The sequence below is a fragment of the Gracilinanus agilis genome, chromosome 2, assembly GCF_016433145.1.
Source record: "Gracilinanus agilis isolate LMUSP501 chromosome 2, AgileGrace, whole genome shotgun sequence".
Lineage (NCBI taxonomy): Eukaryota > Metazoa > Chordata > Mammalia > Didelphimorphia > Didelphidae > Gracilinanus > Gracilinanus agilis.
Genome location: NC_058131.1, coordinates 178,256,020 through 178,271,859, shown reverse-complemented (window position 1 = coordinate 178,271,859; position 15,840 = coordinate 178,256,020). Strand labels below are relative to the sequence as shown.

At 39.4% G+C, this 15,840-nt stretch overlaps 1 protein-coding gene across 1 annotated transcript in view; it reads right to left on the bottom strand.

Moving 5' to 3' along the window:
• Nucleotides 1-6,342: 6,342 nt before the first annotated feature.
• Nucleotides 6,343-15,840, bottom strand: part of TACR1 (tachykinin receptor 1) — a 137,626-nt gene continuing 128,128 nt past the window's right edge. Inside the window, exons 2-4 of the mRNA XM_044659547.1 lie at nucleotides 11,415-11,565; nucleotides 10,394-10,590; nucleotides 6,343-6,634 (exon numbers count right to left, since the gene is read on the bottom strand). Coding sequence (XP_044515482.1) covers nucleotides 6,343-6,634; nucleotides 10,394-10,590; nucleotides 11,415-11,565 — 640 coding nt within the window. The remainder of the gene's footprint in view (nucleotides 6,635-10,393; nucleotides 10,591-11,414; nucleotides 11,566-15,840) is intronic.

Here is a 15,840-nt window from a genome sequence, read left to right as displayed (position 1 = left end):
TTTCTTTTGCTGAGTTATCAGCTGATAACTTAGTAACTAACTGAAGGGATAAAATAACCTTTTCTAGAAGTTTTGCTCATTGGAGACACTCTCTTAGCATTATTTGTCACGAATAAAGCCCAGTCTTAGCTGGAATAGGGTAGGATTAATTATTAAATTGGTGAATTATTGCCAAATTGAGTACATGAAATCTATTTGTGTCTATCAGTAAATGAAAACTCGTTTTGAATTTCCACAAATACATTTGAATGGGTTTCCTTCTCAGATAAAGTTCTACTTTGATGCCTCATTATACTATGTTGGGAATCTTAGATTCTTGAAAATGGTAAGTACAATGAGAATTCTGGTAGGTTCTGTCAAGCTACTAAGGGCCTTATGTATTGTTTAAGACACATATGTTTTGTGTCTGAGGATTGATCAGTCTAAGGCTTCATGTATTGGTTAGACCACGTGCCCGATGCCAAAGGATTAATCGGTCTGGGTAGGTGTAGAGATGGATAGCCTCATTACTAGAGGGGTGGTCACATGATGACAAGGATGGCTATTTTAATACAGCAACTCAGAAAGAGGTCTACTAAGGCATGGAGTGGTCAGTGGAGGATAACCACCAAATATCCACAAAACCATAGACCCTTTGATATATTTAAGTATGTTTAAATTTTACACCTCAGACTCACAGACCAACAGTAGAGCCTTAAAGGAGACCTAGAAAATGTTCTTCAACCTTCTAATTTAAAAGAGAAAGAAGCTAAGACTACTACTAGAGGAGAAGTGATTCATGAATTCCTTATATCAAACCTAAAGCAAAACAATAATCCATTGATCCTGGTTTCTCCTATAATTGGGTAGCTGGTAAGGAAAAAAAAATTGCTCATTAGAAAACAACTTTGCTAAAGGATAACAGCGACAGGATAAAAAGATGATCTGTTTGGGCTCACATTCCTTCATCACTTTCTAAAAGCATGTTATCAATTCAACTCTCAGAAGCCATTGAGATTATATTAATGAATTACCTGCTGATTTCTGCAGCCAAGGCATGATCTTTCCTCAACTCATACATACATAGAATCCTGACTTGTGAATTTGCTAATTTCCCCCCCCAAAGCTTCAGATATTAGAGGATGTATTATCTTTAATGATATTCATCTTTGTCATAGGGGCTTATTATAATATCTTAGAGCTTAAAGGAACCTCAGAAAGTCATTCAGCTCACTGCATAACAAAGAAGAATTTCCTTTAAAATGTCTTTACAGGGGATCATCTAGTCTTAGTGGGAAAATCTCCAGTGATGGAGAACTCATGGGGGCACTGTGATGCAGTGGAAAGAGCACTGGATTTGGAGTAAGAGTATCTGGGCTTGAATCCTGGCTTTGCTTTTTTATTTCACTTGGGCAAGTCCCAACACTTCTCTAAGCCTCATTTCCTCATATGTAAAATGAGGAAGTTGGACATGATGACCCTTGAGGTCTCTTCCAGTTCCAAATCTATGATCCTATTACTTTCCAAGGTAAACTAATCTACTTTTGGACAGTTATAGTTATGGGCAGATTTTTCCTTGTTGAAATTTGTCTCTGAAATTAGTTTTCTCTTTGTTATTAGTCCTGGTCCTGCCCTTTTGGCTAAGTCAACTAAATCTAACCACTTCATCTGGTTGCATTGTTTATTCATTTTTTTAGTTGCATCTGACTCTTTGTGACCCCATTTAGGGTTTTCTTAGCAAAGATACTAGTGGCTTACCATTTCCTTCTATAGCTCATTTTACAGATGAGAAAACCCTCAGAAACAGGGTTAAGTGACTTGCCCAGGGTCACCCAGCTCACTTAAGTGCCTGAGGATGGATTTGAATTCAGATTACTTGACTCCAGGCCCAGCACTCTGTCCACTTTGCCACCTAGCTGTCACCTGGTTGTACCTTACTCTTAAGAGGCTACTTCCAGTTCTCTGTCACTTATAGGCATAAATGGCAACTTTCAGAACACTGTTCACTTCTCTGTGCCATCTGAATTTCTCAGGACTGTTCATTCCTTAGAATCCATATTGTTTCATTTCTTGATTAAGCAGAGAGAAACAAAGAAAAGAATAGAGAACTAGAGGACACAAATAATTTCTTTTTGGGAGAAATAGAGAGTTGATGACATTATTCAGGTATCTATATTTTCTTCTTTATAATAACAGAATTATCAAGTATTGGACTAGGGAGTTTAGGAATAATCTAGTCCAATCTTTGCATTCTATATCTGTAAGAATCAAAGCCCAAGTGACTTTCTTAAGTTCATACAAGTTGGTAAACAAAAGTCAGGACTTAATAATAACTAACAATTACTTCTCATTGTTTTAGGCATTTTTTAGTAGTGTCCAACTCTTGGTGGTCTCATTTAGGGTTTTCTTGACAAAGACACTGGAATGGTTTGCTATTTCCTTCTCTAGCTCATTTTATTACAAAGAAACTGAGCCAAACAGAATTAAATGATATGTCCAGGGGTCACACAGCTTTTAAGTATCTGAGGTGGGATTTGAACTCAGGTCTTCCTGACTGAAGGCTGGTGCTCCAACCACAACATCACCTAGCTGCCTTCATTATGTTGTTGACTCCTCACCATAATGGTGATAGCTAGGTTAGGATTTTAAATCTTCAAGTCGCAAATGGGGGAATGGATGATCAAAGGGGTTAAAGGATTTGCCCAAAATTATGCAAATAAGAAGTGTGAGAGCTGTTATTTGACCCCTGGCCTTTATATTCCAATTCAATAGTGCTTTCCATCACATCATAGCCACTTCCTAGGTTTTCTCATGTGTCTCCCTAGCTTTAAACTTTAAGCTCAGTGGGCAGGATTTTTGTTTGTTACTGTTTGTGTGTGATCTGCATTATATAACAATCCAATACAGAAGACTCTCTCCACTGGAGGGGGATGGAATCCCCGCTGATTTGTTTCTAATATATGGTACTTTGGAAAACTGCCCACTCTCTGTGTAGGCAGCCTACAGGGAGCAGCAATGGTTGTAGTCAGTAAGAAGTAAAGGGCAGAAACAAAAATGGAAAAGAACAAGAAAGCAGGTTCATGGTAAGCATATTTGATATCGCTTATAGCCAGATTTTTCTATACCATATTTTCCAGCAGCAAAACTAGATAAAAATCTTATTCCTGAAAAGTGCCTATTAAGTCCTACTTCCTCAAAGCTTCCTGCCTTGGGCTTCAACCTATACAAAGGCTGAGAACCCTGTGGAATAATTACTGTATTAAAAAGCAGAGGGATAAGATTACATCATACTGAAAGTAACAGAAAAGTAGTAGCCAAATACCACTGGGATGTCTTAGAATCTTTTACTCCCTGATGCTTCTTCTTTGGTGTGTGTGTGTGTGTGTGTGTGTGTGTGTGTGTGTGTGTGTGTGTGTGTGTAGCAATTTAGATGGGAAAATGGAGGCCTTGAGTATTTAAGTGACTTGTCCAAGGCAACACAGGTAATAATAGTTGTTAGAACTTGAATTTAGGTCTTCTGATTTCTAGTTATATTTTTTTTCCTGCTATACCATGCTACTATTATGTTAGGGCTGTCAAAATCTACTAATGACTCTGGGGCCCCCAGAAGACCCAAGATTAAGATGTGTGAGTATTAGCCTACCTATGTCAACTCCTTTACCATTTCCAATGTAAACTGTTCATCCATGAGATGATTACCTAGGAAGAAATATCATAATGTTGCTTTTTCTGGTTAGAGCTTCTTCTACCCTACCCCAAATATCTTCAGCATGAAATCCTAGGAACTGAATGTATTTTGGGTAGTGTGTTGGAGACATTGCATTTATAGTTCTCAAAAGCCAAAACAAGAAAGGAAGTTTCATCATGGCTCTCTTGGGTCGATTGCTTATCTCAAAGGGATAGAACAACATTCATCATGAAAGCCATCACAATTGCCAGGAGATGGCTGGCAGACTGGTGGACCCAAGGAAGCTAATTTCAAATAGTCTCTGAACATAGGGTGATTCATTTGGTACATCTCAGTGGTAAGCAGCAGAATATCACTAGCATAGTCAATTGCTTTGTAAAAGCTTGGTCTTTCTCAGAAAGTCCTAGTGATTGATGAAGTTCCACATGGATTCACATGCAAACTGAATTCCCCAGGAAACACATAACCGGTGGGAGCAGGATCCAGATGTTTTTTTCTCTCCCTGGCTGCTAGTAAGGAGAGGCTGTGGAACCTTTGGCAGTGTGGGGAAAGCCTGCTGCATGCCAGAGTCAGGAGTAGGGCTGGGAGGTCCGTGACAAAAGCTTGACTTCCTAAAGGCTAATAACAGTAAGAGATTGAGCTTCGTGAATGACAGTTTTCATTCGAATGATGACCATCAGGTTTCTGGGAGGGAAATGCAGTAAACAGCTTTGAGGATGAATTCAGGAAGCATATTTGATGTGCCTATTTACATGTGGCTCCTCGTAAGAGCCACCTCTCCAGAGAAGGAAAACCAAGTTGCTTATTAGTAACTGGATTTCCCTCATATTTTTCTCTTCTTGAGAACTCCATTTCAGGTAAGAATTCTTTTTTGTAAAAATGGAATAATCATAAAATCACACATGCCAGAGTTAGAAGGGACCATTGAGCACAGAGTATCCACCAGCCCCTCATTTCTTTGTCCTTCATATTGATGAACATAGTCAAGGCATCAGGAGGCATGGACAAATTGGCTTTAAAGGAATTGGAGCCCAGAATGCCCATTCTCACAGACTCTAAGATGCCTGCTTTACTCCAAGTCATCTTTGTTCCGAGGTAACTATTTCCATGTTCCCATTTCCCCCAAGTTACTGACCTTTAACTTCACTAAGAGGTCCATAAGCTATACTGTGCATATGTACACTGATTTCTAAACTTGTTGTACTCCTTCCATAGGGTGTTAAATGAAACTTAAGCTGCCTGACTTTGGTTTCTGGCATCTACTGCTATTTATACTCTGGCTTATTGGGTTATCTCTGTGCATCTGTTAAGATTTGTTTGGACCATACCTTTATTAAGTTGGTAATGACCCTCAACTATGGGCCCTTAACCACTTCCTCCTAATTAGAGAGGAGGAAACTGAGGCCCATAGTGGCATAACAATTTGCTTAAAAGTCACATCATTTATCAGATATTTTTGATCAGGGAGAATCCCTGAATTATAAAGTCATGGAATGTGAGAGCTAGAGGAACCTTAGAAGATAGAAAAAGGAATGTCAGATGTGGAATGTCTCTTAGAATATAGAATATTCTGGACATGGAATAGAATTTCAGTGCTAGAAGAGATCAGACAGTCAACTAATTCCAACTTCCTTTTGTTTTACAGGAGAGAAAGCTAAAATGTTCAGAGAGGTGAAAAGATTTCTCCAAGGTGTCACAGTTTATCAGGTATTTTTGAGCAGGTTTGGTCACTGGGTCAACAAGTCATAGAATGTGAGAGCTGGTGATAATTTAGAATACATAAAGTGGTACATGGATTGGATCATATAGATCCACTAATTCAACTCTCTTTCATTTTACAGAGGAAGAAATTGAAGTCAAGAGAGAAGAAGTGACCCGCCTGAGGTTACTTGTTTAGTTAGTTTATGGTAAAGTCTGGTCACTTGACTCTTGGTTCCTGACAGATAATTGGATTGTGCTCATAGATAAATCCTGCTGAAACTAATTGAGGGCAGTCACCAAGAAGAGACATCATGGAAGAATCTGATGATGCCACCGCAAAGCTGACTAAATCTGTTGAATTGCTGGGCTATTAGGAACTGCTTATAGACGTTCATCTTCTCTAATATTTAAGACCATCTTCTCTGGCATCTAGAATATTCCTTTTCCTGCTCACCTCTCTGAGTAAAGAGCAGCATGGAGTCAGTTGTTATCTGGGGGAAGGACAAGTTCATGTGATAAATGAGACCACACATGGAGTGGTTGATCATTTCTTCCTGCCACCTGTGTTTTCTTCACTGTTTGTTCATTAGCTCCTATACAGAATCTTACATCTGCAAAGATGTTACAGAATGTTTCATCCAATCTTCTTATTGAATGGGCCAGGGGACTGGGGCTCACAGAGATTACATGAGGTGTCCAAAGTCACGTAACACAATTAGTGACAGAAGCTGGACTAGAGGCAAGCTTCCCAGATCCAGTGATCTTTCACTTTTTCACACTATTACTTTCCTCAGGCCCTATCCTGGGGAATGTTTGATTGCCTCTAGATCATAAATGTCATGCCCGTCTGAAATGGAATAATAATTAAAAAAAAAAGACGGTGACATGGATGCACCTTGGTGAATGGCTCATGAGGGCCTGGTGTGAAGGTGGAAGGCAGCACTTTCTGGCTAGCTGCCCCACTGGAACCAGGTTTAGGAGATAGTGTTGGAGTAGCAGCTGAAGCTTTCAGACATGGTTTTGGAATCACTTCTTGAAGAACCATTGGAAGTGAGGTCAAGGGATAAGCGTTTGGCTTTGGAGCCATCTTCTAACTCATCCTCATTGACCCCAACAACTGAAGAGACAGTGGTCTCAATTCTGTTGACTTTATACATGCTGCCTTGAGTTTGCAGATAGCGGGTGGACTTCATTTCAAGACCCTCATATTCTGTAGCATTGATGAATGGACAGCACCGGAAGGCATGTTTAAAGCCAATGCGAAACCTGCCAAGGTAAAAAAACTCAATTCGATTAAATGAATACTTATAAATCATCTCTTATAACAATGTCATTAGATTAGTCTCCTTACAAAACAAAAAGAAAATCATCCCAACCCTCAAAACGTTTACATTCTATTAGGAAGCCACAGCATGGTATACAATATTGTAGTAAATAAATACAATAATAATGCAAAGTAATTTTAAGAGGTAGAAAATACTAACAATTGGATAGGGAAGAGATCAGGAGAGGCTCATGTAGGAGATACCTCCTAAGGCATTCTTTGGAAGAAGGTAGTGTTCTCCCAGTAGCAGGTGGGGAAGAAATACATTTGAAATGAAGGGAACCCCTTTGCAAAGACATAGATGTAGAAAATGTAGCATTGTGGATTAATTAGCGGATTAAATTTGTGGACTAAATAGCTAGTGGATTCATTAGACCAGACAATAAAAGAAGGAAAGTAGAAACCAGATTGTGGACATCTTTGAATGCCTGGCTAAGGAACTTATATTTTATACTGGCAACAAGAGGAATTGATTGAAAAAATATTGAATGGGGTGGGTAACAGGTCAGATAATAAGCTGATAGTGTGGTCACACCAAAACTGTTATTTTGATTCTATGATCTCATGACCTTCTGTTGAGATATCCTCTAAAATCTCTTTCAGAACTAAATTTATTACCATGTGATCCTAAATTTACTTTTCTCTGAGCTCTGATTAACATGTAAGCTATTCAGAGTTAGGTAGTTTGTCTTTTTCTCTCCCGTTTCCTTCACAATAGAGTGTGTTTGCAAAGCAAGTTGTTGGGTCTTTGTACATATTTAAATTCCATGTCTCAGAGCAGACCTTCTAAATTAACCTCATAGTCATTAGAATTGTACACTCAGGCATTTTCTCTGGCTATACCCCAATGTCTGGAATGCTCTCTCTTCTCTGTTCTACCTGCTGACCACCCTGGTCTCTAAGTTCCAACTAAAACCTTATCTTTTACTGGAAGCCTTCCCCAATCCCTCTTGATTCCAGCGCCTTCCCTGTTGCATGTGTATAACTTGCTTGATATAGATTTGTTTGCATGGTGTTCCCCCCATTATATGATAAGATCCTTGAGGCCAGGGACCGACTTTTGCCTCTTTTTGCATGCCTAGTGCTTATCACAGTGACCAGCACATAGTAGGTGCTTAATAAGTATTGATCGATAGATAGATTGAATGATAGACCCACTTGCTTTTCTGGGTTCAGAAGAACTGTAGGTGTTTTTTGGAGTTCAGGAAAATAGGGGAAGTTGGTGATAGAAAAAATTGCTACAGTGATAAAGACTGAAGCAGGAATGGGGAGATGGTACATGGGGCCATTTTTCCTTCAGGGAATTCCTTCATTGTAACTGAAGGGGAGTATGATGTCATGGCACACAGCTCAAGCAACAATGGGAAATAGTTACTTTGATGGAATAGAGACGTAAGCTTAAATAAGTAGTTACTCCTGAAATAGACAAAAATATGTATGTCTAAAATGTCAAAACAATAATGAGTTGTAGAATGGGATTGTGCATAGAAGGCTGTTAGCCTTGGAGTCAGAAGGACCTGGGCTCAAGTCCTGCCTCTAACACATACTGGCTGTATTATGCTGGGTATAGCTCAGTGCCCCCGGGCAACTGTCTGAAGCGGTCAGTCACAGAAGAGTTTCTGCCCTGCATCCACAGAGGGATTTTCTATTTTAGAAATTGCCTGCATTGTTGAAATCACAAATCTAGACCAGGAAAAAATGTTCATATTTTCATTGCATTGCTTTCTTCGTATTCTGAGAGGCAGACAGCACGAGGTGAATTATTATCATTCTGCTTTTGCACTGTTCCAATACCAGGCAGTTTTTCCCAACATCCGTCTCCAGTCTATCTCCTTGTCATTTCCACTTATTGTTCCTAATTCTGCTGTCTAGGGCTAGGCAGAACAAATCTAATACTTATTTTATGGTATTGTCTTTTCAATAAAAGGCTCATTGCACATATCTAATCATGTTATTCCTCTCCTAAAGAGACTTCAGTAGCTCCTAGTTGTCTCAAGGATAAAATATAAATTTTTCTGCTTGGAATTCAAAGTCCTTCACAATCTGGCTTTAACTGATCCTTCCAGGTTGATCTCATATCACTTCCTTTTATGCACTAGCAATTTTAGCTAAACAGGCAGACTTTTGGTTTCCTATTATGACATCCCATCTTCCCTCTCTGTCTTTGCATGGGCTGTCCTTTCTTCCTGGACTGCTTTCCATTTTTAACTCCACCTCTTAGAATCTTTGGTTCCATTAAGGGCTAACTTTAATTTTAAAGAAGCTTTTCTGTTTCCCCCCAGGTTTTATTGCTCCCCACTAGAATTAGCTTGTCTTTATTTTTTATATATTTGCTATTTACTTATCTTTGCACATCTTACTGTTCCTGGTAGACTGTAAGTAAGTTCTGGAGGACAGAAACGGTTTTGTTTTTGTCCTTGTAATTAGCAAATTTACCTCAGTTTCTTCATCTGTAAAGTGAGCTAGAGAAGAAAATGGCATACTTCTCTAGTATCTTTGCCAAGAGAGTCTCAAATGAGGTCTCAAAGAGTGATATATGACTCGTCGACTAAACAACAACAACAAATTTGGAATGAAGCTGACATTTAAAAGCTTGCTGAGTGGGCAGTGAGGTGACTCAATGGATTGAAAGCCATGGTCAGAGATAAGAGGTCCTGATTTCAAGTCTAGCCTCAGACACTTCTTAGCTGTGTGATCTTGGGTAAAGCACTTAATCCCACTGCCTAGCCCTTAATGCTCTTCTGCCTTGGAAGCAATACACAGTATTGATTATAAGAAAGAAGGTAAGGATTTTTTTAAATGCTTGCTGAATGGAATTGAAGAATTTCCCTCTAAGCCAGTGATTCCCAAAGTGGGCACCACCACCCCCTGGTGGGTGCTGTAGTGATCCAGGGAGGCGGTGATGGCCACAAGTGCATTTATCTTTCCTATTAATTGCTATTAAAATTAAAAAAATTAATTTCCAGGGGTGCTAAGTAATTTTTTTCTGGAAAAGGGGCGGTAGGCCAAAAAAGTTTGGGAACCACTGCTCTAAGCCATCATTTCCCTCTAAGCTTTCTCTTTTCCAGGTTAAATCGCCCAGGTCTCTGACTCCCAGTCCAGTCCTTCTCCATACTGTTTTAGAAATTTTTTTAAAACCCTTACCTTCTGCTTTGGAATTAATACTGTGTATTAGTTCCAAGGGAGAAGAGCAGTAATGGGTAGGCAATGGGAGTTAAGTGCCTTGCCCAGGTTCATACAGCTAGGAAGTGTCTAAAGCTAGATTTGAACCCCAAGCCCCAACTTGTTGGCATGGCTCTCAATCCACCTAGCTGCCCCCCTGTTTTGGACATTGAAGATAACCTTTTAAGTCCTTGATCCCATCAGTGAGGATAAATCCAGTGGCACATGGCAAAAGAAGCACCAATGAAGGCAGAAGAGCAGTGAAAAGAAGAAAAATAGAGGAAAAAGAAAGGGAATCTGGGCATGTGGGCAGTAAGGTGAAAGCAAGCAGAAAAGTAGGAAAAAGAGGAGGAAAGAGGTAAGTGTGGTAAAAGATCCACCAACAAATGTCTCTCGGGGCATGGGGATTCCAAAGCACCAAGGGCCGAAGACTCAGCTTTAGAATCAAAGTCTTTCTCCTTCTTTCAGTCTCCTTTACATTGGTCCAAGGCAGAACGGGACAGGGAGGAATAACAGAACAGGAAAATCAGAGTTCCTACCTGTCATTGAGGCAGCAGTAAATGATGGGGTTGTACATTGTAGAGCTCATGGCCAACCACATGATAGCCAGGTAGACTTGTTGGATGAACTTCTCCATATAAAGGTCCGGGTTGATGTAGGGCAGCAAAAAGAAGATGTGGAAGGGTAGCCAGCAGATGGCAAATGTACAGACCACCACAATCATCATCTTGACCACCTACCAAGAAGATGACAATGCATGAAATTATTGTGAGAAAATTCCCTTTCCTTACTGCCACCTCCTTTCTTCTTCCGTAGCTTTCCTTCTACTAATCCCATGGAAACTCCTACATGGTATAATGATGAGAATTGACTTTGTATACCTTTGCCTTGTTTCTCACATGGTCACATTCTTTCCTTAAGCTACTTGTAGCTTCACATCTCATCCTTTCTCTCCTCTCCCTTAACTCCACTCCAAACCAATCTTCATGCTGCTGCCTAAGTGATTTTTTTGCCCAAAGAATAGCTTTGACCATATTACTCAATAATCTCCATGGGTTCCTTATTATCTCCACAATCAAATAGAAAGATCTTTACTAGGCACTTGAAGCTCTGTACAGGTGGCAAGGCCCTTTCCTACCTTTCTACATGTTGGGTCCCTCCACAAATGTAAGAACCAAATAACATTGGCTGTATCGCTATTCCTTCCATGTGACATACCACTATCTTTGTGCCTTTGTAAAGGCAGTTCCCTATACCTGGAATACTTTCTCTCCCAACTTCTGGCCTTTAGAATACTTGGCTTTTTCTAAAACCCAGTCAAATTCCAGTTCCTTCAAGAGATCTTTCCCAGGACTCCTCTAAATTTACTATCTACTCTGTATTTAATTTGCATATATTGATTTATACGTGTTGTGTTCCCCATTATAACGTAAGCATTTGAGGACAGAGATAGCATGGCAAAATACCTAGCATATAATAAATACCCAATTAATTGACTGATTGATTTTTAGCTGCCTGGGCTAACCCATATGGGCCTTGCTTAGTGTCATAGGAACTTACCTTGCGCTTGGCAGACACTTGCTCATGATAGCGGTCAGAAGAGTCCCCAGGAATCTCACTTGCCCAGAGGGTGATGCCCACCATCGTGTATGCATAACCAATCACCAACAGAGGGAGGAAGTAGATCAACACAGTCACACAGATGTGGTACCTGCAGTGAGGCAAATGGAAATTTGAGAGGGAAAGTTGAAGTCCAGAGACTGAGAATTAGTGGTTCCTTCCCTGGGAATTTAGTATTACTTAATAGGTTTGGATTTTCAAGGTAAGCTCTACGGAGGCTGATGATGTCCTCGGCACAGTATCTGTCATTCAGGCAGGTGACACCAAGTGAGAGGTAGAACCCTGGGCTTGGCTCACTTCACCTAGCCATTAGTTCTTTTTTTTCCTACAAGTATGGGAAATTGAACACATATTAATCAGCCTATTAAGTTTTTTTGCTGTATGATAACTCCTTATTAAAAGCAATTTCCAACACAACACTTTGACTACTTCTGAGTAGCCCTTAGACCTAACCAATAGTAGGACAAAACTTGTGATGCCTCACCATAGTACAGAGATGATTTAAGTTTAAATAAAACTTGAAAAGGATACTGAAACAAGTATAAGCTGCTATCTCTACTTTTGCTACCATTATACTTGTTTTAACTTGGCACTAACCTGATTTTCCTTTTCTCTCCAAGAAAAACCTCTGCTTTTTCTCATTTTCAATGCTTTGGAGTTTAATGAAGTCATTAAACTCTTAGGCAATCAACAGCTTCCTGCCAAGATGACCTTGGTGCGGGCATCCAAAGCCTTTGCTAGATTTTCTCTTGGAGTTAAGTTGGATTTGTTTATATTGTGGCTTCTTCACACTGGTGCTCTGGTTTCTCTCCTTAAAGGAAGATGTTTAGTCCATCTTTGGGAAGGCGTTGATTGTATTTTGGATACTTCTGTCCCTCCCCCCAACACTGATATTTTAAGAAAGCATTTTTCCGCTTTCAAATCATAGAGTAGGGAAATCATATTATGTATCTGTGCCTCTTATTTATGTAAAATCTAGGTCTAAGACCATGATACTTTCTTATTTGGGAAAAAAGTTACTTTAGCAACGAACTTCAATCTCAATTAACTGTATTTCTCCCTTTCTCCTAAACACACACACACACACACACACACACACACACACACACACACACACACACACACACGCACTCCTCCCTTAAAAAAGACTCTCTTAAAGGCATCTAGGTGGCTCAGTGGATTAAGAGCCAGGACTAGAGATAGGAGGTTCTGAGTTCAAATGTGGATTCAGATACTTCCTAGATATGAGACCCTGAGCAAGTCACTTAACCCTCCATTGCCTAGCTCTTAGTGTTCTTCTGTCTTAGAATCACAATATTGATTCTAAGACAGAAAGGCGGGGTTTTTATTTTTAAAAAAGATCAATGCATTAAATCTTAAAACTGTAAAACATTTTTAGGCTCATGCTATATATATTTAAAAATATGTCTCTTATTATTACCATCATTTATAACATGACATCTATATATCACTTTGTAAAGTTTACATATCACTTTACATACATTAAAAACTTTGATCTATACAGCAATTCTATGAGGTAAGTGCTGTTATCATCCCCATTTTGCAGATAAGGAAACTGAGGCTCAGAGAACCTAAGAAATTTGTCCATAGGCAAAATAGCTAGGAAATGCATTATATGAGTTGGAATATGAACATGTCTTTCTGATTTGAAGTCCAGGACTTCTGGCTACCCTGCCAGGATTCTGCAAAGCAGACCACCACAACTAAATCCTAATTTTACCAAAATGCAAATCCTGTTCTCCAAATCCTTCAAGTCTCATATCATGTCTCACCTCTTCTGTGAATCCATCCACTGCAATTCTAGCCAGTACTAATTTCTTTCTTTCCTAATGGTAGAGAACACTTACTAATTATGCTATACATGTCGTTCCTTGATAATAGTGCATCTAGCACTTTCTTACAGTCTCTCCCATCCTATTTTCTGATCAAAATGTATGTTTCCATAAGCCCAGTCCCCCTCTGGCTCCAGGTTGTTGAACATAGGTAAGAGTTTGCTTGAAGAAGACCTTGGAGTTTTAGTGAACCACAAGTTAAACTTGAATCCACAATATCATAGAGAAGCCAAAAAAAGTAATAGGATCTTGCTGGGGAAGGAGGGAATAGTATTAAGAAAAATGTAGTCTTAACGATAGTAGACCCTTTATAAATGTTTGTCACATTGCATTGGAGAATGTTTATAATGTACCTAATAACAATCCCTCTGTACTCTGCTTGGATCAGACACAACTGGAATATGATGCTCAGCTCTATAAGGCCACAGTTTTGAAGGCCTTTCTCAGGCTTCAGCACAGGATGATGAGGGAATCTAAAGTTATGTGTTAGGAGTATCAGTATAAGTTACTGGGGATATTTAGTCTGGAGAAGAGAAAGCTTGGAGTGTGTGTGTATTAGTGTGTATGAATGTGTGTGAGTGTAAGTGTGTGAATGTGTGTGAGTGTAAGTGTGTGAATGTGTGTGTGTGTGAGTATGTATGTATGTATGAGTGAGTGAGTGTGAATGTGTGTATGTGTGAGTGCACATGAGTGTGAATGTGTGTGTGTATTTGTGTGTGTATGTGAGTGTGTGTGTGTGTGTGTGTGTGTGTGTGTGAGAGAGAGAGAGAGAGAGAGAGAGAGAGAGAGAGAGAGAGAGAGTGATGCTGGTGATGGTAGGGGTGTGGGCTATGATAACTTTTCTTTAAGTATCTGAAGGGAAGTCATGTAGCAAAGAGCTGTATGTGACTAAGTCTGTTTGACTTCAGAAGGAAGAAGTAGGAGCAATGGGTACAAATGACATCCTGGCAGATTTTAATTTAATATGAGGAAAGACTTCCATCCAATTATAGAACTGTCCAGAAATAGAGGAAGGTGCCTCAGGAGGTAGTGAATTTGTTATCAGTGGAGATCTCTAAGTGCAGGTCAGATAATTATTGAATATATATCTAAGTCTGTGTATAAAGCATTGTTTTAAGAGCACTACAGGAGATTCAAACTTCAGCTGCCTGCTGACCTTCTCTATTCTTAGCTGGTGTTATTGTGCACAGTCATTCAGGCAGGTTCAGAGCAAACCCTGGGATCTCTAAGGCTATGCCAAAAATGTCTGAGCTCCATCAAGTCCTACCAAACTAGAAAAGCTTCAAGCTGGGGAATGCTTAGAAATTTTGGAATCTCAAACAAGTAGCACTGCAAGGCCTCAGAAATTGACCTCATAAATCATGATGTGAAAATAATACCAGGAATAACAAAGACAAAGTCAGTTGAGCTAGAGAGAGAATTAGTTTTAATAGTGTCTCACAGATGGGGGCCATTAACAAGAGTGGTCTGGTAGCTTCCTAGTTTAGCATGTTTTTCTTGAAAATCCGCTGCAAAGTTCAGTTGTTGCCATTGACAGTAGTGTGTTTGTTAAATTGCTCCTACCATCTAAAATTATATCTCCAGCTTTAAACCAGGCCCTTTATGGCTCATGTGTCCATCCTTGGAGGACCAGTTTAGCTATGCATGGAAAAACACATCATTGGTAGGTTGGCAAATAAAAGATGATTTTTTTTTTTACAGCAGCAACTAATACAGTTGTCTCAAAAGGTATACATTCAGTGAACTAAGAAGCATTTATTAAGTATTTATTATGTGTCGAGTACTATGTTACGCACTGAAGATACAAAAATATTGAAAAAATACAGTCTCTCCCCTTCTGGACCCAGAATTCTACTGGAATCTACAGTCATGGATTTAAAGCTGGAAATGTCCTAAAAATCTATTTATTACAATCTCCTCATTTTTTAGTTAGGTTGTGAAGTAAATAGATCATTGGGACCAGAAGTAAAGAAGACCTATGTTCCCATTTTGCCTCAAAAGACCTTAGGCAAGTCACAAAGCCCTTTCTGGGCCTTGGTTTCTTCATCTGTAAAATGGGCATAATAATACTCGCCGTTCAGGGTTGTAGTAAGGATCAAATGATACAAAATATGTAAAGCACATTGCAAACCTCTAAGTACTATAAAAATGCTCATTTTTATTATTGAACGGGAAACTGAGACTAGAGGTCACACAAGCAATGTTTCTTTTTCTTTTTTCCTAAACCCTTAACATTCTGTCTTAGTATCAATTCTTTTTTTTTATTAGACATTTATTAATATTCGTTTTTAATCTGTTTACATACTTTATGCCCCTACTTTCCCCTTCACCCCCCGCTCTCCCCCCACCCATGGCCAACGCACATTTCCACTGGTTGTAACATGTGTCCTTGTTCAGGGTCTATTTCCCATTCATGTCCGCCTCAGCCCATGCATTCAAGCAATTGTTTATCTTATATGTTTCCTCTCCTGCAGTCCTTCCTCTGAATGTGGGTAGCATCTTTACCATAAATC